At 38.8% G+C, this 23,900-nt stretch overlaps 1 protein-coding gene across 4 annotated transcripts in view; it reads right to left on the bottom strand.

The window, feature by feature from the left end:
• Positions 1–23,900, bottom strand: part of NUP153 (nucleoporin 153) — a 78,493-nt gene that overhangs the window by 3,552 nt on the left and 51,041 nt on the right. For all 4 annotated transcript variants that reach the window (XM_066268316.1, XM_066268315.1, XM_066268314.1 and 1 more), the window contains exons 14-20: positions 23,712–23,799; positions 19,987–20,109; positions 16,450–17,067; positions 10,990–11,178; positions 8,286–9,161; positions 5,047–5,400; positions 3,635–3,907 (exon numbers count right to left, since the gene is read on the bottom strand). In XM_066268316.1, coding sequence (XP_066124413.1) covers positions 3,635–3,907; positions 5,047–5,400; positions 8,286–9,161; positions 10,990–11,178; positions 16,450–17,067; positions 19,987–20,109; positions 23,712–23,799 — 2,521 coding nt within the window. The remainder of the gene's footprint in view (positions 1–3,634; positions 3,908–5,046; positions 5,401–8,285; positions 9,162–10,989; positions 11,179–16,449; positions 17,068–19,986; positions 20,110–23,711; positions 23,800–23,900) is intronic.

Below are 23,900 nucleotides of genomic sequence, written 5' to 3'. Positions count from 1 at the left end.
AACAATAGAAAAAAGCAATTTGAAGAAAACTAAGCAAAAGCTTTAAGGAAAAAAATATCTTATCAATAATACCAAGAGATCAATATATAACTCTTCTGAAATAAAAACAGAAGGATAAAAAAAGGAAACATACACAGAACAAAAAGGAATGCTTGGAAATAAAATAATAATACTAGTGGAATTAAAATCCCCCCCAAAAGGTAATAAACAATCCATTGAAGAAATCTTCCCAGAAAGAACAATGAAGTAAAAAAGTAGAAAAGGGGGAGAGAACAGTTTAAAAAAAATGAGGCACAAAGTCTTCAAAGAAATAATTCAAGAAAATTCCAAGAATAGAAGTTCACAAAAGGACAATCAGTGGATAAAAATGGAACCAGACCAAGGAACATCCTGCTCAGTCAGAACACTGGAGGCAAAAGAGAAGATTCTAATAAGATTCTAGAAAGAAGTCAAAAAGCAAAGATCAAGGAAAACTTCAAGAGCAATTATGGGAGTAAGCACCTTCACAATGGAGAAATTCCACTCTAAATCTATATTCAACCAAAATCTTAGCAAACATGGGGATGAACTAAAGATCTTTCTAGATATGTAAAGTTTCAAAGTTTTCTTCCTTGAGCCCATAAGAAAGCCCTAGAAAGTTTGCTCTATCACATCAAGGAAATAAGATGGAAGACATGACACCCAGGCAAGAGAGATGCCTTTTAGAGAAAGCTGAAGGTAATCTCCAAGGTAATCAGTGAAAAGATCCCCCCCAAGTCACAGATAAACAAGCAAGCTTCTATAGAAAGCCTGGTGGGAGGAGTTTAGAAAATTCTGTGAGAAACTTCTTTCAGATACTGAAAACCATCAATGTATTTGAAAATATTGAGATCTACGCAAATGGGAGAAGAGAGTAAGTTATAACTAATGTTAAGTACAAAGAAAATGTTAACAAAGGGGATCTTTAATGTCAGAGAAAACAAAATTTTGTGTCAGAAAAATCAGTCTACCACATGGCATTTGCATACCTAGAATACTGCTCTAACTATACAATGTCACTGTATTAGGAGGATTGAAGGAAATGTTATCTGTGTGAAACTCCAATTCCATGTTGGGAGGAAAAGAAGTATCGATAAATCCCAATTAAATAAGGTACTGTAAATCACAAATTTTGCTGCACTTACATTACGTACTAATGCCAAGAATACATAAAGGACTCTTACAAATCAGTAAGAAAAACAAATCAACCAAATAAAAAAAATGGCCCCAAACAACCTACAAAAAAGAATTCATGAAAAATAAAATCATTTAAAATCCAAATATGAGAACCCTCATATACAATGCTGGAACAAGGTGAACTGGCACAAGCCATCAGCAAAAGTTTGTATTATTTCTGAAATAGAAGATATGCACACATACCCTATAATTTGGCAATCTCGCTCCCAAGTATATATATACCTTAGAAAAAGATACCCCAACTAACATACACAATATTGTGCAGAGCTGTATTTCCTAATAGCTAAAAATAACTCAAACATTCATCAACATGTATGGAAAAACTGGTATATTCATGGTACTTTTACTCTACAGCAACAAAAATGAACAAACTACATGCAATTACAGTGGTAAACCTTACAACTAAGAGTGAAAGAAGTGAGAATCAGAAGACTGAATACAGTAAGACTCAATTTACATACTGAAAAATCAGGGGAAAACTGTATTTTCTAGAGATATATGTATCAGCAGTTAACTTAAAATAAAACCCAAGAAAACAGTACCATAAAAGTCAAAACACCACTAGAAGAAAAAAAAAGAAACAGAGAATTTGTGATCAAAAGGGACAGAGAAGGGGCTCCTGAATGGTGGTTACACAGACTTCATTTCAATATTGCGTTGCTCATTTATGTTTCATGCCTCCCCATATGAGGCTATATTTCACAATTAGAAAAATACGCACAAGCCTGACCAGGAGGTGGTGCAGTTGACAGAGCATCGGACTGGAATGCAGAGGACCCAGGTTTGAAACCCCGAGGTCGCCGGTTTGAGCGCAGACTCATCCGGCTTAAGTGCAGGGCCATTGGCTTGAGTATGGGATCATGAACATGACTCCAGGGTCACTGGCTTGAGTCCAAAGGTCGCTGGCTTGAGCCCAAGGTCACGGGCTTGAGCAAGGGGTCACTCGCTCTGCTGTGGCCCCCGGTCAAGGCACATATGAGAAAGCAATCAATGAACAACTAAGGTGCTGCAACAAAGAAGTGATGCTTCTCATCTCTCTCCCTTCCTGTCTGTCTGTCCCTATCCCCCGTCCCTCTCTGACTTTGTCTGTCAAAAAAAAAAAAATTGTGTGTGTGTGTACACATACATACATTTAAAAGTAGGTTTACAGTTGGAGTATTCAAAAGTTTATTCTTCTATTATTTACTATTTTCCATAAGAACTGTACACCGCCGGACCAGGCGGTGGCGCAGTGAATAGAGCATCGGACTGGGATCCAGAAGGACCCAGGTTCGAGACCCCGAGGTCACCAGCTTGAGCACAGGCTCACCTGGCTTGAGCAAGAAGCTCACCAGCTTAAACCCAAGGTCGCTGGCTCGAGCAAGGGGTTACTCAGTCAGCTGAAGGCCCGCGGTCAAGGCACATATGAGAAAGCAATCAATGAACAACTAAGGTGTCGCAACGAAAAACTAATGATTGATGCTTCTCTCTCCATTCCTGTCTGTCTGTCCCCTATCTATCCCTTTCTCTCTCTGTTAAAAAAAAAAAAAAAAAGAACTTTATACCTACTGATCTACTGTGTGTGTATGAGAGAGAGAGAGAGAGAGAGAGAGAGAGGCAGACACAGAGAGAGACAGAGAGACAGACAGATATGGACCGATAGACAGGAAAGAAGATGAGAAGCATCAATTCCTCGTTCGGCACCTTAAATTGTTCATTGATTGCTTTCTCATATGTGCCTTGACCACGGGCCTTCAGCAGACCGAGTAACCCCTTGCTCGAGCCAGCGACTTTGGGCTCAAGCTGGTGAGCCTTGCTCAAACCAGATAAGCCCGCACTCAAGCTGGCAACCTCGGGGTTTCGAACCTGGACCCTTCGCGTCCCAGTCTGATGCTCTATTCACTGTACCACCGCCTGGGCAGGCTGTATACCTACTTTTGCATCATCCTGTGTAATACCATGTAATTAACCATATTTTTGAAAAACTACAGAAACATGTTTAAATATGCAAGTCAAGTGAAAAGTCCCAGGAACAAATACTAGAGCTGGGGCATAACTATATAAATCCAATCACAAAGAGGATTAGAAAACATGGTTATATAAATCTAGACTAGAACGCCCCAAAGTTCAGATGGAGAAAAATGGGATGATGTGGAATGAATCCAAAGCCTAAATCAAGAGTTAAGAAATAACTACATTTGAATAAAATGTTTTAATACTTGAAAGCTTTAATACATTAAAAATGCTTCAGGGTCAAAGCTGGGCATGTGGTTTATAGGCAACACTAAAACATACACCTCTCTATTCTGCCGAGTACGAGTACAAGAGATAATAAAAAAGTAAAACATGCATGTTTCCAAATTCAAAAAAAAAATTACATTCAAGACACAGCACCTAAGTACAGACACAAACTACAATACTGCTGTTACTACACACTCACTGGAATTTGGAGCTGTTCCAGAGCCAAATGCAGACTGACCAGGCTGTTGTCCAAACACAGGAGGCTGGCTACTGCTTGACACTGTCCCAAAGGTAGGTGGTGCAGGCTGAGTCCCAGCAGAAAACAATGCTGCTGAAGATGATATAGATCCAAAGCCTGGGGGATTAGGCTGGCTGGCACCTTGACTCTGTCCAAATGTTGGGGTCTGGTTAGCACCAAATACTGGGCTGGCAGATGGTGCTGAAGGTCCGGTGCCAAACACAAAGGAGGATCCTATAGGCCCAAAGAATTACTTAAATCACCAGGATAGCTATAGACAGTTCATAAGAAATCTCTATGAGGTCAAAAGCAAATTTCAAGCTTCTTTTCAGACTCTTACCTTGCTGTAAATTTCCCACCAAGTTTTGTATAACGATCAGAAGAATTGTTAAGAATGCAATTCTACCACTGTTTAGTAAAACTAGATAGAATCCGTATAAACAAAACTATTCACAATACTCCCTGCCTTCATAGTAAAAAAATTTTAAGTGAAGTTATATAACTGACCTCATCAGAAATTTAACACATTGCAGAAATCAGCTATTGTTGTAATATATACATACTGCACATTAAAGACTAATGTCTAATAAAATAATAGAGCAGGGGTCCCCAAACTTTTTACACAGGGGGCCAGTTCACTGTCCCTCAGACTGTTGGAGGGCCAGACTATAAAAAAACTATGAACAAATCCCTATGCACACTGCACATATTTTAAAGTAAAAAAACAAAACAGGAACAAATACAATATTTAAAATAAAGAACAGGTAAATTTAAATCAACAAACTGACCAGTATTTCAATGGGAACTATGGGCCTACTTGTGGCTAATGAGATGGTCAGTGTCCGGTTCCATATTTGTCAATGCTAGCCGTAACAAGTGATATGACGCACTTCCAGAGCCCTGATGCGTGAGTCCTGCTCGCTGCGCTTTGTGGCGCCACCACATACAGCACACAGGATGCATCCTGTGCTCTCTCACTGACCACCAATGAAAGAGGTGCCCCTTCCGGAAGTGCAGCGGGGGCCAGATAAATGGCCTCAGGGGGCCGCATGTGGCCTGCGGGCCATAGTTTGGGGACCCCTGTAATAGGGTCTGCTTGCTTACTTACTTATAACTTATATTTCAAAAAGAACACTTGGAAAAACTACAGATAACACTCATGCTGAGATAAGAAAAATTGCTTCAAAGAGTTAATTGTTAAACACAAGATACACATTATGCCACACACTGAACAACTACAACACCCAAGTGTAGATGACATAAAGGCACCCATGCTATTTTGTAATAAGCTGCTGTATTACTTCCAAAGAGCTGATATACTCATAATTAAAGCCAAGCCAAGAAAATGTATTTTTTTTCTTTTTTATAAGTACCTGGAGAGCTAGATGTGGTTGTAGCTCCAAAGTTAAAACCCAAATTTACAGTATTATTACTGCTGGCTCCTGAACCAAAGACAAATGGGGTAACACCGGTACCCGTGCTGGATGTGGTGGCTGGTTTGCTCTCTTGAGAAAACAGCAAGGACTGAGATGAACTGGATTCAACAGGGTTACCAAAGGCTGAGCTGCTCATAGGATTGCTGGCCTGTCCAAACACAAAGGCACCTCCCAGAGCACTGGAGGAAGAGGCAGAGCTACCAAATATGCTGCCGCCAGCTGAAGTGGCTGGTGTACTTGAATTAGAGGAACTGTTCAAGAAACTAAAAACTGGCTTTGCTCCACCTTGATCTGTATGACAGAAATTAAAAAAAAAAAAAAAAAAGTTTTTAAAACAAGTATCACAAAACACATTTTTTCCTATCCTACAATCGAAGAAGTCACTAGAAAACAATGATTTTAGATTCTTTTGTTCATCAAGTGGGCATATCTGTTATACTAAATTTTCATGCAGTCAAATATATTCATCTTTTCTTCTATGGCTTATAAATGTTCTGTCTTATATAGGAAAACCTTCAATATTCAGATTAATAAAAATAAAAATATACCTTAAATCCAAATCTCACTGGAGAGATTATGTGTGGAAAACAAACTCAGAGTGGCAGATAGTTGTACTTTTATAAATCTAATCTTGTGATTTATGTTAGCAGGATTACAACTTCCATTTATCCAAATGATAGACAATTTTCTCTGCAGCATTTATTGACTAGTGCATCCATCGGTCATGAATTTGTAACTCCATCTTTATGACATATTCCAAATATATTTCCATCTGTTTCTTGTACAGTTATTAATACTAGACTGTTTTAATTACTGTAGCTTTATAGTATGGTTTGATATTTAGTAAGGTAAACATGTCTGTGTGCCTGCCCTTCTCCCCAAAATTTCTATGCATTTTCCTTCCATATAAATTTTATAAATAGCTTACCTTTTCAAGATCCACAAATATTCCTCTAAGAACTAAAATTATATTGGGGGGTGAGTGCTGGGAGGGAGAGAAATATTCTCACTCAGAAACAAGTATTAAATATGACTTTATTATTGTTAGCATGTAACAGGTTCTATAACTAATTTAAAATACAAATAAGAATAGTTAGAAAATACAAATGAGGCCCTGGCCGTTTGGCTCAGTGGTAAAGCGTCGGCCTGGCGTGCAGTAGTCCTGGGTTCAATTCCCGGCCAGGGCACACAGGAGAAGCACCCATCTGCTTCTCCACCCCTCCCCCTCTCCTTCCTCTCTGTCTCTCTCTTCCCCTCCCACAGCCAAGGCTCCATTGGAGCAAAGTTGGCCCCGGGCGCTGAGAATGGCTCCATGGCCTCTGCCTCAGGTGCTAGCATGGCTCTGGTTGCAACAGAGCTACGCCCCAGATGGGCAGAGCATCGCCCCCTAGTGGGCATGTCGGGTGGATCAGGTCAGGCGCATGCAGGAGTCTGTCTGACTGCCTCCCCGTTTCCAACTTCAGAAAAATACAAAAAAAAAAAAAAAAAAAAGAAAATACAAATGAAATACATTGTCCAACTCTACCGCTGATTTGTGAGGAAAGCCACTGATTTTTATATGATGATCCTCAATCCAACCACCTTACTGAAGACTTTTGAAACTGTTCCAATAATGTCTCAGTTCCAATACTATCTACTAGACAGGGCTGGTCACATTACGGTATGGTCATTAATATGGTTTACAGAAAATGAAGCATTTAAGCTTTCTTTCAAAGTCAGTATATGGCTAAGAGTGTACACTGCATAGTATAGAGAATGCCATGATTAAATCTGATTAGACCTTATTTCACTTTTATTCCTTTCCAAATATGTCATTTGGTTTTTATTTTCTTTGAAAATGTTTTTAAAATTTCCAAGTAAAAATTCAATACACAAAAACAACACACACCCATTTGTTGTACTCATACTTTTTTTTCAGGTTTAATTTTGATATTGCTTCCAATTTATTATTCAAAATGTTCATGGGGCCCACAGTGGATAGAGCATTATCCCAGAGGTCACTGGTTCGATCCCAGTATCGCTGGCTCAATCCCTGGGGTCGCCTGAACCCAAGGTCACCAGTTCAAGCCCTGGTAAGGGCACATATGAGAAGCAATCAATGGGTGCATAACTAAAGTGAAGCAGTGAGTTAATGATTCTCTCGCTCTTTTCCTCCTTCCCTCTCTCTCTCAAATCAATGGGAAAAAAAAAATGTTCATGGGTGTTCAACTTTTGATTCTTTGTCTGAAAACATCTATATTTTGCCCTTATGTTTGACGAAATTTTGCTGGTTATAGAATTCTAGATTCAAAGACCATTTTCACTTTGAGGACACAGTTCTGTTTTTAGCATCTGATGTTACAAACTAAAAGCCTGAAGCTAATCTGATAACTCCAACTTTTCTCTCTCTGAAAGCATTCAAAATTTTAGATTGGTGTCCTAAAATTTCATTGGCCTTTGTCAATGAGTGGGCCACTCCCATTTTTAAGACCAATGTCTTTCTTTACATCTAGGAAATGTTCTTCTGTTACTTCTTTCACAGTTCCTCCATACTGCTCTCTATGCACTTTACTCCAACGGAATGTGGGAATCTGGCTTGGCTCAATCTCTCTATACTTTCGCACTGTATTATGAGAAATTCCAGTTTGCTAATCTGATTTCCAGCTGTTTTTTCTACTCAGTCCACAGAATGATTTTGTTTCACTGTGTTTTTAGCTTTTAAAAATGCTACTTAATTTTTTTTATTCAGAATTTTAGTTTTCAAAATCTCATCTATTTCTCAAGGATTAATTCTATTTGCTTGCATTTCTTTACATGGCTGGTGATAACTGGTAATCTCTTTAAATGAAGATTTCATTAGTTAAAAAATATTCATGAGCTTAGAAAAGAATGCTGATATTCCTGAACATATATGCCAATTTTAATTATAAAGTCCAACCAGAAAGGAGAGAGACATGAACACCGTGCAATACTGTGGGTTTTCCTGAGAGGTGTATTTCTCAGAATTAGATCTGTAGATAATAACTTCATCAAAAGCATGGGGGTTTGGAGCAGGTAAAGCTGAAAATCCTAGGTTCCTTTCCACAGAGTTCTGTTACTGGTCCCACTCACTTATTTTCAATGTAAATCATTCCTTGACTTGCTGCATCTGTCAAGATATCAAAGACACCTTGTAAAAGAAAATGTTTAATACTTACCAGCTGTAGTACTGGTCTGAGCTCCAAAAGCAAAAGTGGCCTTTGGTGGCTGTTCAGACTCCTTCTCAGATGGTTTTGCCACGCTGAAACTAAAGGTCGACTTTGAAGAACTCTCATCTTTGGTTTGCTCTGAATTCCCAAAGGAAAACACTGGTTGACACTTTGGCTCTTCGTTGTCAGCTTTCTTCCCAAACACTAGAGAACTAGAAGTGACAGGCTCTTGTTTCTCTTCTGTCCTTCCCAAAGCAAACAATGAGGCAGACTGTAGAGGGCCAGGTTCCATATTGCCAAAAGCGAACCCTTTGGCCGCAGGTGTTTCTTCTTTTTTCGATTCTGCCGTCTTACATGTGAAAGAAATTCCTGAGACATTCTTGGTTTCTATAACTCCAAAGCTGAAGCTGCTCTTGCTCTCAGAGGTTACTACAGTGGTGGTAGCAGCAGGAGTAGGGTTAATAATGCCTGTACCAAAACTAAAGCTTGCAGATGAAGATTTAGGCAGTTCCTCTTTCTTTTCTTGCTGTCCAAGATTAGACACCCCAAACTGAAATGAAGCTAAAGAAGCGGGATTGCTTACACCAGAAGAAAGTCCAAACTTAAAATTATTATCATTCTTACTGTCCTTTTTAACTTCTTCAGGTTTAGAGTCAGATGAAACTCCAAATTGAAAATCTCCTACTGGTTTAGAAAATTTAAAGCCTTCACTTAAGAAGTTTATAGACCCAGAATCTGATGACACACCTATTTTAAAGCCTTCTTGATCTCCAAATTTAAAACTTCCAGTGCTTGTTAAAGTCTGAGAAGGCTCAGAGGAGGAAGATGGGATACCAAATTTGAAGGATGAGGCTGCTGGGTTCGAAGATGAGGATGTGTCAAAGCCTTCAAAAATACAAGACATCACAAAGACACTGAATTAATGTTATCCTCACAAACAAAATGTAAACCTTGAAAAGCAAAGTGTCATAGGAATAACTTCAAAAAGGCCTACTTTAAACAGTATTAGTCATGGCAGTAAACATAAACCAAACTGCCCACTATTCAGCATAAGAACTATATGCCAATTCCTCATAACTATACAGACACGCCACTTGCCATCTGTCAGACTTGCAGAGATCAAACAAATTTGGCAAACTGGTGTTATCAGGAGTGACAGATATTTTATACACTGAAGGTATATATGTAAATTCGCACAAAATTATAAAAGGCATTTTGTCAGTATTTACCAAAAAAATGACAAACACATATATTCTCTGACTCAGCAAGGACAACTGTGTTTTTGTTTTACAGATAAACTCAGAGACACATAAAATGCCTCGTGTAATCTGGGCAGCTGTAACTGAAGAAGAAATGTATGTCCAAGCTAATCCGTGATACAATCCAGGGAGCAGAAGGTAGTATGGCACATAACCTAACCAGGCAGGAAAAAATAATGGAGTAAGAGTATATGTGCTTATGATGTGCATAAAGAAACTCTGAAGAGAGTTGGAAGAAACTAACCACAGCCATTTGTTTGGTAGGAGAAGAAGGATGGAAAATGAGTCAATGAGAACAAAGGACAGGCTTTTTTCACTGTGAATTTTACCATAATTTGATTTTTAAGTCTTGTAAATGAGTTATTTACCCAAGCATTTTTAAAAAATTGCATCAAAGAACCAAACTTACATCAATGGAAACAATATTTAAAAAGATAAACAATACTAGGACAAGATCAAAGTCTTGGTCTCCTAATGCTTTTCTGTGGTAAATAAACTGAAAATAAATCACCTGACTGCCTGAAAACAGAAATGATTAAAGGGCCTACGACTAATATTACCCATTTCTCTGCTTACCCGAAAGTAAACAAGGACGGTGGCAGCCACGCTTTCTAAGCCCTCATCTTCAGATTTCCCCTTTAGTGACTACCCACCCTACCTACCTCTTTCCCAAAGAAACGTAATTGAAAAACTATCAGAATCTCAAAAATAAATGGCTATCCACATCCACATGGTCTCTAAGATACCGTTAGTGATATTACATAGAAAGCTAAAAATAAAGATGCTTAAAACAGTAATTAGTTATCACCTCTGCCTCAAAGGGACACATTTAAAAATGTGGCAATTACTGAACAACAGGTAGAAAATATTGAAAAGGGACCGTGAAGTAGCAGCTACAGAGGGAACTCGAATGGACTGGAAAGCAGTGATCTTCTGAAAGCTTTAATCAAAAATTTGAATAGAATATGTCTCATGAAATCATTCATACAAAAATAAATTATGTTAAAAAAACAAAATTATGTTGAGCAGTTCTTCCTTTATAACATAAAATATTGAGTTATTTTTTCTAGGCAATACTCTAGAACATCAAAGCCCAAGTCAAGATTACTTCTTACAATGTTCCAGGGGTGTAAACTCCCAGTCAAGTAACAGCAAATTCATCTAAATGCCAAAGGGTTGGTAACAGTCAAAAACAAAAAGCTTAATTTCTCTGAGACTCAAAAATACAAGACAGAGTAGTTCTTCACCCAGCGGCAGAAGAAATGTCTCACCGCTGATCAGGAAATAATCCAACTTTACACTAATTCAGCAATAGATGTAAACTAAAAGTCCAAAACAATACCTCATTTTATATAATTTTTCGATAGAGAATGAATAATTTTAAAACTATTAAGAGGTTCGAAAACTTTCACTTTAAAATGGCGATACAAATAGGCACATTACCACCGCTTTACCTTTAAACTCCGATTTTGTACCTGGCTTGGCACTTTCACACGATGCACATTTGGTACAATCTGCTTTATTCTGCACTAGGCACACTTCACAGTCCCAACTTCCCTCGGGTTTCTTGAATTTGTCTAATCCCAGGCAGCCTCCAGAAGAGATAGGGATAGTGCTGCTACTTGGAGCAGGTACAGAACTTCCTAATAAAACAATGTGAAAACAAATGGAATTCTAATTCACATTATATCAATTTTAATGACACTACTAAGTCTAAATGTTCCATTTTTATTAGTATTTCCTATTAAGACAGAAAATTTTAGAAATATAAACATTACATTGTTAATAACAGTATAGACATTCTCTTAGACTTATAAAAGAAGCAATTCACACTCACCTTGTTCAGTGGTAAGCACCCCCTTATCCCCAAGTTTGAATAGCTATTGTTTTTTAAAAAAATCACTTTGGGTGATGGGCACACAACACAATCAACAGTTCAAATGCTATAGAGATGTTCATTTGAAACTTATTCTATTGACCAATGGCATTCTATTAAATTTAATTTCTAAATAAATAAATCATGCTCATAAATCAGCCTAAAAGATTAAATTTTCCTAAAATCTTTGTCCAGTTTCTTCAAACAGAACAGCATTATAAAACATAAGCTATAAATTGTAGGCAATATCCTAATACATAAAATATATAGCCACAGACCATAGTAAATTCAAGATTTCAAAGCACAGGTCTCTGCCTTTGAAATAACCATTTTTGCATAGAAGTGTTCTATCATCCACTTCACAGTTCTACTTGACACTACCTACTACGTTCATGGAATTTCTTTTAGAAGCTGGCCATCTAAAGGATATTTGTTAAGCAGCATAATGTACTCAGGCTCTGGGAACATAAAGATGAATAAAATGTTACTTAACTTCTAAAGATACTCATGGTCTTAAAAGGAAAAAGTACAAGGTGCCTCATTTGGGTCTGCAAATGCCCCGTGTCAGCCATATGCAGCTGGCATATTTAATAAATCTCCTCCTTTAATAAAACCTTTCAAATTCATCTGGACTGGGTGTCTCTACGTAAACCTGATGGAGTGAGGTACGGTGCCTTTCAGAATCTGGGGCACGGTACTTTACAACAAGTCTGGGTAAAAAAGTACATCACCCAAGGACTGACTCCCATGTGGACAGGTCCACACACCATGATCCTGACCCCTCCACTGCTGCCAAGGTAAAAGGCATGCCTGCCTGGGTCTACCATAGCTGGTTGAAGCCTGCAGTCCCAACAGAGAGAGACACCTTCGTGGACAGCGGAGACTGGCCCACCAACCCTTAGAGCAGTGGTTCTCAACCTTTCTAATGCCATGACACCGCAATACAGTTCCTCATGTAGCGGTGACCCCAAACCAAAAAATAATTTTGGTGGCTACTTCATAACTGTAATTTTGCTACAGTTATGATTCGGAATGTAAATACCTGATATGCATTATGTATTTTCCGATGGCTTTAGGCGACCCCACTGGGGTCGCGACCCACAGGTTGAGAACCGCTGCCTTAGAGAGTCAGGAGAGAAAGACAGGAACATTGAACTGCTCCTGTATGTACTCTGATCAGGGAATCAAATTGGCAACCTCTGCACTCTGGAACAACTCTCCAACCAACCAAGCTATCAACAAGGGCTTAATAGTTTTTTGTTTGTTTGATTTTGAGAGAGGAAGGAAGAGAGATGAGAAGGGGAAAGAAAGCATTCAGTTGTGCAGTCATTCATTGCTTGTTGTGTTTGCCCTGACAGGGGATTGAACCCACAATCTTGTCGTTTGGGGACAATGCTCTTAACCAACTGAGCTAACTGTCCAGCACATTAAAACAATGGTATTTAACACATTAAATTGACTTTCTCGACTTTGAAAACCATTGGTATGCTAGTTCATAAATTGAAATCAAATGTAGTCTTTCCTTTGAGCCAGATTAAGCTAACCAGGGCATTCTCAGACTCATTTTCCTTCACTGAACCTAGAAGAGCCTTAGTGTATGCCAGAGAGGATGACATAGCAGACTTTTTCCCTTTGACAAAAGAAATTGCCCAACAGTGAAATGCGATGCCTCCTGGAGAAAATTCCCCTAATCTAGCCACTACTCTGACACACACCAAACCTTCCACTGTTTCTTTCTGAAAGTGAGATAGTTTGGTGGTCCAGCCAGTTTTCTGGCACGCTCAGGGTTGAGGTTTATCTGAGTAGTTACAACACCTACCACTAACCCCAAGAGTAGCTGACCTGGACTTGCTTAGGAAACCTCGGAGAGTCCAGTGACTGTTCTAAAAGTTGGTTATTGCCTTGCTGTGGCTAACATATCCTTGCAAAATAAGTCTTGTTAAAAGAAACTCTTGGTCCTGGCCAGTTTGCTCAGTGGTAGAGCGTCGGCCTGGCGTGCAGGAGTCCCGGGTTCGATTCCCAGCCAGGACACAGGAGAAGCGCCCATCTGCTTCTCCACCCCTCCCCCTCTCCTTCCTCTCTGTCTCTCTTCCCCTCCTGCAGCCAGGGCTCCATTGGAGCAAAGTTTGCCCGGGCGCTGAGGATGGCTCTGTAGCCTCTGCCTCAGGCACTGGAGTAGCTCTGGTCGCAACAGAGCGATGCCCTGGAGGGGCAGAGCATCACCCCCTGGTGGGCGTGCCGGGTGGATCCCGGTTGGGCGCATGTGGGAGTCTGTCTGACTGCCTCCCTGTTTCTGGCTTTGGAAAAATACCAAAAAAAAGAAACTCTTCCCTGAGCCTTCAGTTGTTTATTTTTATATAATAAATCACCTCAAAAATGAAAAAATAAAAAAGGAAAAAGTACAACAAATGCATAGAGGCACTATCACTAAGATGGAAAGTGATAAACGATCTAACACAGAAGTACAAGGAAAGAATGACTGAGGGGCAAGCAGACCCTCCTCAGAGGTGAAATTAAACCTTTAAAGCAGAACTACCAAGTGCTGTGGGGAGAGGAAGGATAGCTTAGGAAAGCAGTGTATGAAGAAATACAGGGTGGGGCAAAAGCATGTTTACAGTTGTTCATATAGGAAATAATGCATAAATAATAATATAAGAATAAACTGTGCTTCATGTACTCACACTGTAAACCCACTTTTGGTGGGTTTAAACCCACCAAATGTCTCCACACTACCCACCCTGTAGTGTTAAGTGTGGAGACATTCATTCTGGTACCTCTACTTCTCTAAATGCCCCCAATTATCATCACTTCTCCCAGTGACCTGATGGAGTTACTGGTATGTTCTCTTCCAACTTGCCAATAAATCTGGTCCCTGAGGTTCCACCATTGATTAATCCACTGCCCTGCTCACAAGTTCCTCACTCTGATAGCTTTAATTACCAACAGTTCCCTGCTCTGTACCTGCAGTCCACACCTCTGAGCTTCACCCCTGCTGGTAGTTCCACTATCCACATGATTAGCTTGGCTAGATGGCTCCTCCTCCCTTAAAGTCCTTTTCATCTTCTTTTCTGACCCTTCTACTGCTATTCTCATTGCCTGCCTGTATAAAAGCTTTCTTATTCAGAGTTTTCCCTTAAATTCATCCTTCCAGAAGCAAGTAGTGCCAAGTTTTTTGCCTCATTATTCCTTTAAAAAATTAACTTCCAGCCTGACCTGTGGTGGCAAAGAGGATAAAGCATCAACCTGGATGGACGAGGTCGCCGGTTCCACAGTCAAGGCACAAATAGGAATTGATGCTTCCTGCTCCCCTACCCTGCCCTTCTCTCTCTCTTTCCCTTCCTTTCTCTCTCGCTCTCCCTCCCTTTCCCACCTATCTAAAAAGAAAAAATTTTTAAACCTTAAAATTAAAAAACTTAACTTCCAAAATTTAGCTTCTTTTTTAGACCATGTTCTTCTCTAGTCACTCCACTCACATTCCATAACCTCTACTCCCATGACTTATTAAAAAACTATGGGCTAATCACTCCAAATCTGTATCTTTAGCCCAGAGCTCCATGATCAGTATGTCCAAAGGCCTCACATACATCTGAAAGTCAGCTTCAGCAGCTTGAAATCATCATGTCTTCAAGTATACATTTTTCTACATCCCTCTCGTCCTTATTTATTTCATTAGCAGACATCACCATTATCTCTGCCTATATTATTGATACAATTTCCCTAATCTGTCCTCTGGTCTCCAAATTTTGACATCTTCAAAAGCCACAGTAATTTATTAAAATACATATTGAGCATATCACTCCTCTGCTTAAAATAATGGCTCGTTTACAGGATGAAGTTGAAGTATTTTTAGTACAGCTGCACTTCCTTTGTTGATAACAATTCACTGCCTCTCAAAGTGTTATTCTCCCTTCACTCAGAATTCATTTCAATTTCCTACCTGCATCAAGGTCTTGCTTTTCCCTTTTTAGGGGAGAAGGGGTATTCAGTATTTCAGAATGAAGATTCTGAAATCTTACTCTCATGGAGATGTCCAATACAAATTAGAAATATGGCTCACCTCTTGTGTTCAGACAGGTGTTTAGGCTAGTAACTCAAGAGGTTTTCACTGCAGACAAAATTCCCAAGACACTCATATTTTATTTAGTATTCATATCACCATATATCTGTACCAAATAATTATGTAACAGTATTATAAAAACAGCAAAGAGTCATTTCCAGATGTAAATATTTATTAACTCTTTAAAATTTGAACAGAGAAACCCAAGAAACTCAAACTTAACTGCATTTTTCTAGCTGCCTAAGTTAAAATGCTTTCACTGATGACTCAGGAATCTACTGCCATCAGAGCATCTCGGGCCAGCAGCACACAGGTACAAGGAACACCATCAGCATTCAGCGACAGCATTTCAAAAACAACACTGTCCACCCTTTAATGAAACCTTCCTTGGGAATGACTACTAGCCATCCTCACTTCTACTTAGAGAAAAAGAGACAAAGTAATAGTTTACTCTGTATAGAGGTTTGAGGAAGATGCCCATCCTAAGACCTTTCAGCATCTTTAACAGTCAACTTTGAAAATGATCATGAGGAACAAGTTTCTGATTAAAATGAATACAAAAAGCCTGACCTGTGGTGGTGCAGTGGATAAAGCATCGACCTGGAAATGCTGAGGTTGCCGGTTCGAAACCCTGGGCTTGCCTGGTCAAGGCACACATGGGAGTTGATGCTTCCAGCTCCTCCCCCCTTCTCTCTCTCTCTCCCCCTTTCTGTCTCTCTCTCTCCCTCTCTCTCTCCTCTCTAAAAATGAATAAATAAAAAATAAAATGCATACAAAGAAGTCACAGCCTACCCTAAGAAAACATACAGATCCAGTCCCAAGCAAGTCCTTTTAACTTCAATATTGCTTTAAAAAGTTAAGATGTATGAGGAAAGGCTCATCCTGAAACTTTTAAATACTCAGGTTGTTCTTAGTGGTTCTACAGAGAATAAATTAAAATAACGTAATGAGTAAAATTATTCCAAACAGCCATAAACATACCTGGTTTCTCAGACATACAGGATACACATTTATTGTCTTCTGGCTTATTAGGAACACAGCATACTGGACACTCCCAAGATCCCTTGGGCATTTTGAATTTATCCGCAAATCCTAAGGTACCAGAGGTTACAGTGCAGCTGGAAGATGAAGCAGCCACGGAGACAGCACTCTCTGAAGCCACTGGCAACGTAAGAACTCGCTTAACACCAGTTCCAGGTTTCGGTGTTTCACAAGCTACACATTTTATCGATTCCGGTTTATTTTGCACTAAACAGGTATCACAATCCCAAGTTCCTAGTGCTGGTTTAAATTTGTCTCCAAAACCTGTCCCCAATGCAGAAAGAGTTGGTTTTCCACTTTTACTTGGTGTCCCAATTCCAGTCTGTTTAGCGGTATCTCTTGGTGGCAATTTTGTTGCTTGGCAGGCGACACACTTGCTGTCTGTAACTTTGTTTTGGAGTAGACAACTATCACATTGCCATGATGATCCAGCTTTTAAACTTTCCCCCAACCTTATTCCACTAGAAGAAAAGCTATTTATTGCTGGTCTTGTATAAACCAGTGGGCTTGTATCAGTAGGCTCAGCAGCAAGAGAATCTGCCTTCAGTGACGTGAAACCTAGGGTGTGGGGATTGAAACAAAGTTAAGGACGGACTTCTAACCAAACATGAACTGCAATATTATTACTGGGAGAAAACATACTCACCTGATTGCTGAGTTACTGCAATCCAATATGAACTACTTAAGAGGTGACTATCACCTAAGCACTATTTATTAACTGCATAAACAGTGACAATTAGACCTAGTTAAAATTCTACAAAAGATGTATTATTTATAATATATTACCTTTTTCCTCTAGGAATTTCTATTTATTATAATTCAACCAATACCTAATCGAAGGCTTTAATTACAGATTGTCATCAATGTCCTGCTAAGTCTGCATTCCTGCAACAGTGACCCATAGTATATTCATAGTCTTGTTCCCCAATCTGTCTCTTCTTTTTTGGTGTTCCCATGGCTCTCCCAAATGACTTCAATATCTATAATTTTTTAATTTTGTCCAGTCCTAATCCATTACTGTCGTACCCCCTTCTTGGATAAAAACCAACTGAGCAGTGCAGGTCATTGGACAGATATTCCTGCAAAGCCTAAGAGAGAGGTAAGAATTCTTTTTAATTACACTAAACTCATACAGAACTTTAAAATCCAACAGTTCACTGACAACTATGGTAAATTCCAATTTATCATACCATTACCAGAGAAGTTCCAAACCATGTTACAAAAAGCATTAAGGCCCAGTCAATCCTAAGGGAATACAGCTCCTGCTACTCAAGAACAGGCCCACGCAAAGTTACCAAACACTAATTCAAACAAAATTTCTTCAAATTATCTCTCCAATATAATCTCAGAGCCTTTTACATTATAAAAATACCTTTTTGTAATCACTGAAGGTATATTTAGACAACTAAAGTATTCATGTAGAACCATGAAATAATAGGAAGAACAAGTCTTTGTGCTGCCAAAATTGCTGTCATCGAACTGGTGAACTGAAACTATACTTTATTTGTGGGAACAAAGCTTCAATCCTTTACTCTGGACCAATTTTTATTATATTCATTCCCTACAAACTCAAGTGATTTGTTTCTCCAGTCTTTAGTACAACCAAGAAATAATTCAACCTAGAGCTATTTTTAGCATAATGGCAAAACAATCCTACATACCTCAGTTATTTCCAGTGGTCAACATTTTGTTAATAATTAATCTGAGTCACTAAGGTTGGCAAAATCTTAACAGTAACCATCTCAAAGTATTACAGATTTTTCTGGTGCTTCCATTTTTTTTAAATTTTCCTAATTTCTCCCTCAAAAGAACATATGATCTCCAAATTTTGCTATTTAAAAAAATGTTAAAAGGGGAACATGTGGGCATTATGAAGACAAAGTGTAACTTATATGAAGATAAACTATATGAATCTGATGCTTATCTACTACTTGGTTAATTCTAGTACAGGCCTTCAGGAGTTCTGCCATAATTGCATAAAGTCATCTGAATCACTGAGACTCCTAGAGGCAGTGTACTCACCTATAAAATGAGAGAACTAAACCAAAAAAACCTAATCCTCCTAAATCTTGTTATAGAAGCCAACTTTATTTTAAAATTCCTAGTCAATTATACATGAACACTTCTGCCAGGTCTACATTCTTTTTGAGCTACTAGATCTTAAAACACCTTTACATTCCAATAGTACTCACAACTGAACTTGTGACTATCCTCTTTGATTTTCAAACTGAAAAGTTAACCTTATTTAAAAATTTGTAGTCATTGCCTTCAAATTATTATCTACTAGCTTTCAAATCTTGATTCAAGTGAGTACTGTCTCTTATATACGTTAAAATCAGCAAGTGCTTGTTGGCCTTTTTATATATATACAAGTAGGGGTAATCTGAGAACAAGGTGGTTTCAACACTGCAGAGAAAGACATGTCCAAGTATATCAAGTTTATTTACTTTTATTCAATATTAGCCTATCTCCTTCTACACTTGTTTCTTAGAAATTTCACTTCAGTACAAAGTCCTCGAATTCCAAAGAAAAAAAAAAGTATAGAGTTTCTAAGATGTTCCCCTAAAAGAATTACATCTGATTACATCTACATTCACCAGTCAATCTCCTATCAAATTAGACATCATTTTCTTAAAGGCTAAAGTATACCATAAATCAGTGGTCCCCAACCCCCAGGCCGCGGACCGGTACCGGTCCGTGGGCCATTTGGTACCGGTCCACAGAGAAAGAATAAATAATTTACATTATTTCCGTTTTATTTATATTTAAGTCTGAACAATGTGTTATTTTTTTTAAATGACCAGATTCCCTCTGTTACATCTGTCTAAGACTCACTCTTGACACTTGTCGTGTAAGTTTGACAATTATATTTAAAAATACCACAGTTTTTACGCTGGTCGCATGATTTTATTTTGTGCATTTATCCATCCCACCCTAAAGGCCGATCCATGAAAATATTTTCTGGCCCTGGCCGGCTGGCTCAGTGGTAGAGCGTCAGCCTGGCGTGCAGGAGTCCCGGGTTTGATTCCCAGCCAGGGCACACAGGAGAAGCGCCCATCTGCTTCTCCACCCCTCTCCCCTCCTTCCTCTCTGTCTCTCTCTTCCCCTCCTGAGGCCAAGGCTCCATTGGAGCAAAGTTGGCCTGGGCGCTGAGGATGGCTCCATGGCCTCTGCCTCAGGCGCTTAGAATGGCTCTGGTTGCAGCAGAGCAACACCCCAGGTGGGCAGAGCATCGCCCCCTGGTGGGCGTGCCGAGTGGATCCCGGTCGGGCACATGCCGGAGTCTGTCTGCCTTCCCGTTTCCAGCTTCAGAAAAATACAAAAAAAAAAAGAAAGAAAGAAAAGAAAATATTTTCTGACATTAAATCGGTCAGTCCATGGACCAAAAGAGGTTGGGGACCACTTAAATGACATTAAATAAGATCATGAGTCAGCAAGGAAAACTTCAGACTACCTCAGAGGCAGCCATTACCTTACCAGGCTCGTTCAGAACATCCAGGACGCTTCCTTGTCTCAGGGTTTTTGCAGGTCTAAAGGGGCCCTCACAATCTTCACCTGGCTGCTTACAGCTTGTACTGTTCACTGCAGTGATATCTTGAGCTGTAATATTTTTTAATTATAAAAATATTATGAACTCAAGTTAAATGTATTAAAAAGATCTTTCAAAGACAATTTGAATCAACTTTTAAAACATCGTTTAAGAAGTTTGAAATTCAAAGATATTGAACAAATTATTTAACAGTACAGGGTTAAAATGCCATTACAAGGAATTAAAAGTACTATTTCCCACAGTGCACATCTTTCTCCTCCAAAAGGGCAAAATATATAAAGTTATTACCCAGTAAATTGGTAATTAAGAAAATCAAGCTGAAACTTTGAAGAGGGTATGGCAACTGCGTTGGCCGATACCCTTCATTAAATATATAATCAATTACATAGCAATTTACAATATTGATTTTAAAAAAACTTTAAAAATACTCAATAGAAGCCCTGGCCAAGTGGCTCCATAGATAGAGCATCATCCTCACATGGGTTCAATCTCCAGTCAAAGAACATACAGGAAGCAACCAATGAGTGCACAACTAAATAGAACTAAGTGGAACAATAAGTTGGTGGTTCTCTTTCTCTCTATCAAATCAATGGAAAAATTAAAAATACATATCCAATTGAGCCAGTTATTTCATTTGTAGAAATTTACCCTATAACTGAAAATATCCTTCAGTTATATTGAAAACTTAGATGATAAGTGCTTATTAAGGGGCTGACTACATAAATTATAGAATGCTAACATGATGAAATGCTATATGGCCACACAAAAAAAATTCTTAAAAGCATAGTTATGGATAATAACAGATTACAGGGTCCAAAAGATTTTCAATGTTTACATCTAAAGAATAATGGTGGCTGCTACTGACATAAAATTTCTATTATTTTTTAATTGATTTTTTTAGAGAGAGAGAGAGGAAGGGGAGAGAGGAAATGAGACAGAACACAGATCTGTTCCTGTATGTGCCCTGACCATGAATTGAACCAGCAACCTCTGCACTTTGGGGCAAAGTTCTAACCAGCTGAGCCATCTGGCCAGAACTTAATTGCTATTACTTTTTATATTTTCCAAACTTTCCAATATGAACCTATCCTCTTACTTAAAATATCTATATTTTGAGTATGATAATGATTTTTAGTTTTATTTTGAAGGGGGGAATTTCTGTTTACAGATGAAATATGTGTGGAATTATTTCAAAATAACCTAATAGGTATATATGTATGAGAAGGGAGAGAGGAAGGGAGAGATAGACAAGATTAGTCACAAAGGGTAAATGCTAAAAAGAGGATGATTATAATTTAAAAAGTGTGGTGAAAATGTAAAAAGTTGTTTTGTTTTTGTGATAAAGACAGAAAGAGGCAGAGAGACGGACAGATAGGGACAGACAGACAGGAAGGGAGAGAGATGAAAAGCATCAATTCTTCGTTGTGGCATCTTAGTTGTTCATTGATTGCTTTCTCATATGCGCCTTGATCAGGGGGCTACAGCAGACCGAGTTACCCCTTGTTCAAGCCAGCAACCTTGGGCTCAAGCTGGTGGTGAGCCTTGCTCAAACCAGATGAATCCATGCTCAAGCTGGCGACCTCGGGGTTTCAAACCTGGATCCTCCACATCCCAGTCCAACACTCCATCCATTGCACCACTGTCTGGTCAGGCAAAACGTGAAGAAATTTTAACCCTCCTATACTGCTGGTGGGAATGTGAAATGAGCCAGCTGCTGAGAAAAACAACTTTGTGGTTCCTCAAGAGACCATTTGATTCATGAATTCCATTCCTAGGTATATACCCCAAAACACTGAGACCAGTATTCAACCAATACATGTACATGCATACTTAGAGCAGCACTACCCACAATAGCCAAAAGGTAAAACCAGCCCTAATGTCCATCAATGGATGAACAGAAAAATAATCTAACAAATAAAACAAACTCATAGATACAGAGAGCATTTTGATAGTTTTCAGAAAGAAGCAGGGTTGAGGGGATGGATGAAAAGGTGGAAGGGATTAAGTACAAATGGGTAGATATAAAATAGTCACGAGGATATAAAGTATAAGATAGGGAATATAGTTAATAATGTTGTAATAATAATAAAGTATGATATCTGATGGGTACTAAATTTATCAGGATGATCACTTCATAAATTATATAAATGTCGCCTGACCTCTGGTGGTGCAGTGGATAAAGCGTCGACCTGGAAATGCTGAGATCGCCGGTTCAAAACCCTGGGCTTGCCTGGTCAAGGCATTTATGGGAGTTGATGCTTCCAGCTCCTCCCCACCTTCTCTCTCTGTCTCTCTCCTCTCTCTCTCCTTCCCTTTCTCTCTCCTCTCTAAAATGAATAAATAAAAAAAAAAATCAGTTTAAAAAAAAAAAAATTATATAAATGTCTAATCACTTTGTTGTATACCTAAAACTAATATAATATTGTATGTCAAGTGCAATTAAAAAATAATTCTTAAATAAATAATTTAATTATTCATCTCTATCCCTCAATTATGCCCATTTCTTCAGTTCAAAAATTATGTTTTACTATTTTCAGAGGCCAGTATAACCCAGACACATTAAAATTCTTGTGAACTGAACAGTATATGTAGATTAGAGACGGAATCCACTGCAATCACAATATAGACAACCCTTGAATTTCTTCTTCTAACTTTATTTATAATTCACTTATTTTGACTGAACAATGACAGTAGGCAAATCTGCTGTTCTGACAATGCCGCTCACATTCAAATAGTAACATTTACTTTTAAGGAGTTAACTATCTCTGAGGATAATAACTAAAAAGCATTGTCAAAAGGTTGATATTAGCTCCTGTTTGCTTTTCAGAGCTAATGTCATTCAAATGAAAACATCTGTAAGAACTACCAAATGGAGTGGCGAACATTCAGTGCAGTGTACAGATAATGTATTATGGAATGATACATCTATGTTATTTTATTAACCAGTATCACCTCAATAAATTCCAGTTTTAAAAATTGCCAAAGGTGAAAGAATTTGAAATACAGTGTGTCTGTAAAGTCATGGTGCACTTTTGACCGGTCACAGGAAAGCAACAAAAGACGACAGAAATGTGAAATCTGCACCGAATAAAAGGAAAACCCTCCCAGTTTCTGTAGGATGATGTGGCAGCATGTGCGCATGCGCAGATGACGACGTCTAACACCGTGTATACAGTGGAGCAGCCAACAGCCATGCCAGTCAAGATGTGGACGGTACAGAGGAAAGTTCAGTGTGTTCTGTGGCTCGCTAAATTCGAATCCGTGACCAAAGTGCAATGTGAATATCGGTGCGTTTATAACGAAGCGCCACCACATAGGAATAACATTACTCGGTGGGATAAGCAGTTGAAGGACACCGGCAGTTTGGTGGAGAAACCCGTTCTGGTAGGCCATCAGTCAGTGACGAGTCTGTAGAGGCTATACGGGATAGCTACCTAAGGAGCCCTAAAAAATCTGTGCGTGAGCCCACATCGAACTGCACTGAATAGTATGAAACTGGGAGAGTTTTCCTTTTATTTGGTGCAGATTTCTATCGTCTTTTGTTGCTTTCCTGTGACCGGTCAAAAGTGCACCATGACTTTACGGACACACTGTATTAACCTAATGTATGCAACTATTTTTATGTAAAAATTTATGAAAAATCTTTACTTACCTGAACTATTTGTAATTGGTTCTGAAACACTACTAGAGCCAGAAAGTTCGGCTGTTTTTGCAACGGGCACACTAAATGTAAATCCAATCTGTAAAGGGAAAAGTTATCCTTCAAGTGTCAAATTTTAAACAAATATCAAAAATAAAGCTTTTTAAAATTCCAAGTGAAAAGAATATACTGGACTTCATT

The sequence above is a fragment of the Saccopteryx bilineata genome, chromosome 3 (genome assembly GCF_036850765.1).
Source record: "Saccopteryx bilineata isolate mSacBil1 chromosome 3, mSacBil1_pri_phased_curated, whole genome shotgun sequence".
In the NCBI taxonomy this organism is placed as follows: Eukaryota; Metazoa; Chordata; class Mammalia; order Chiroptera; family Emballonuridae; genus Saccopteryx; species Saccopteryx bilineata.
This window is presented reverse-complemented; position numbering and strand designations above follow the sequence as displayed.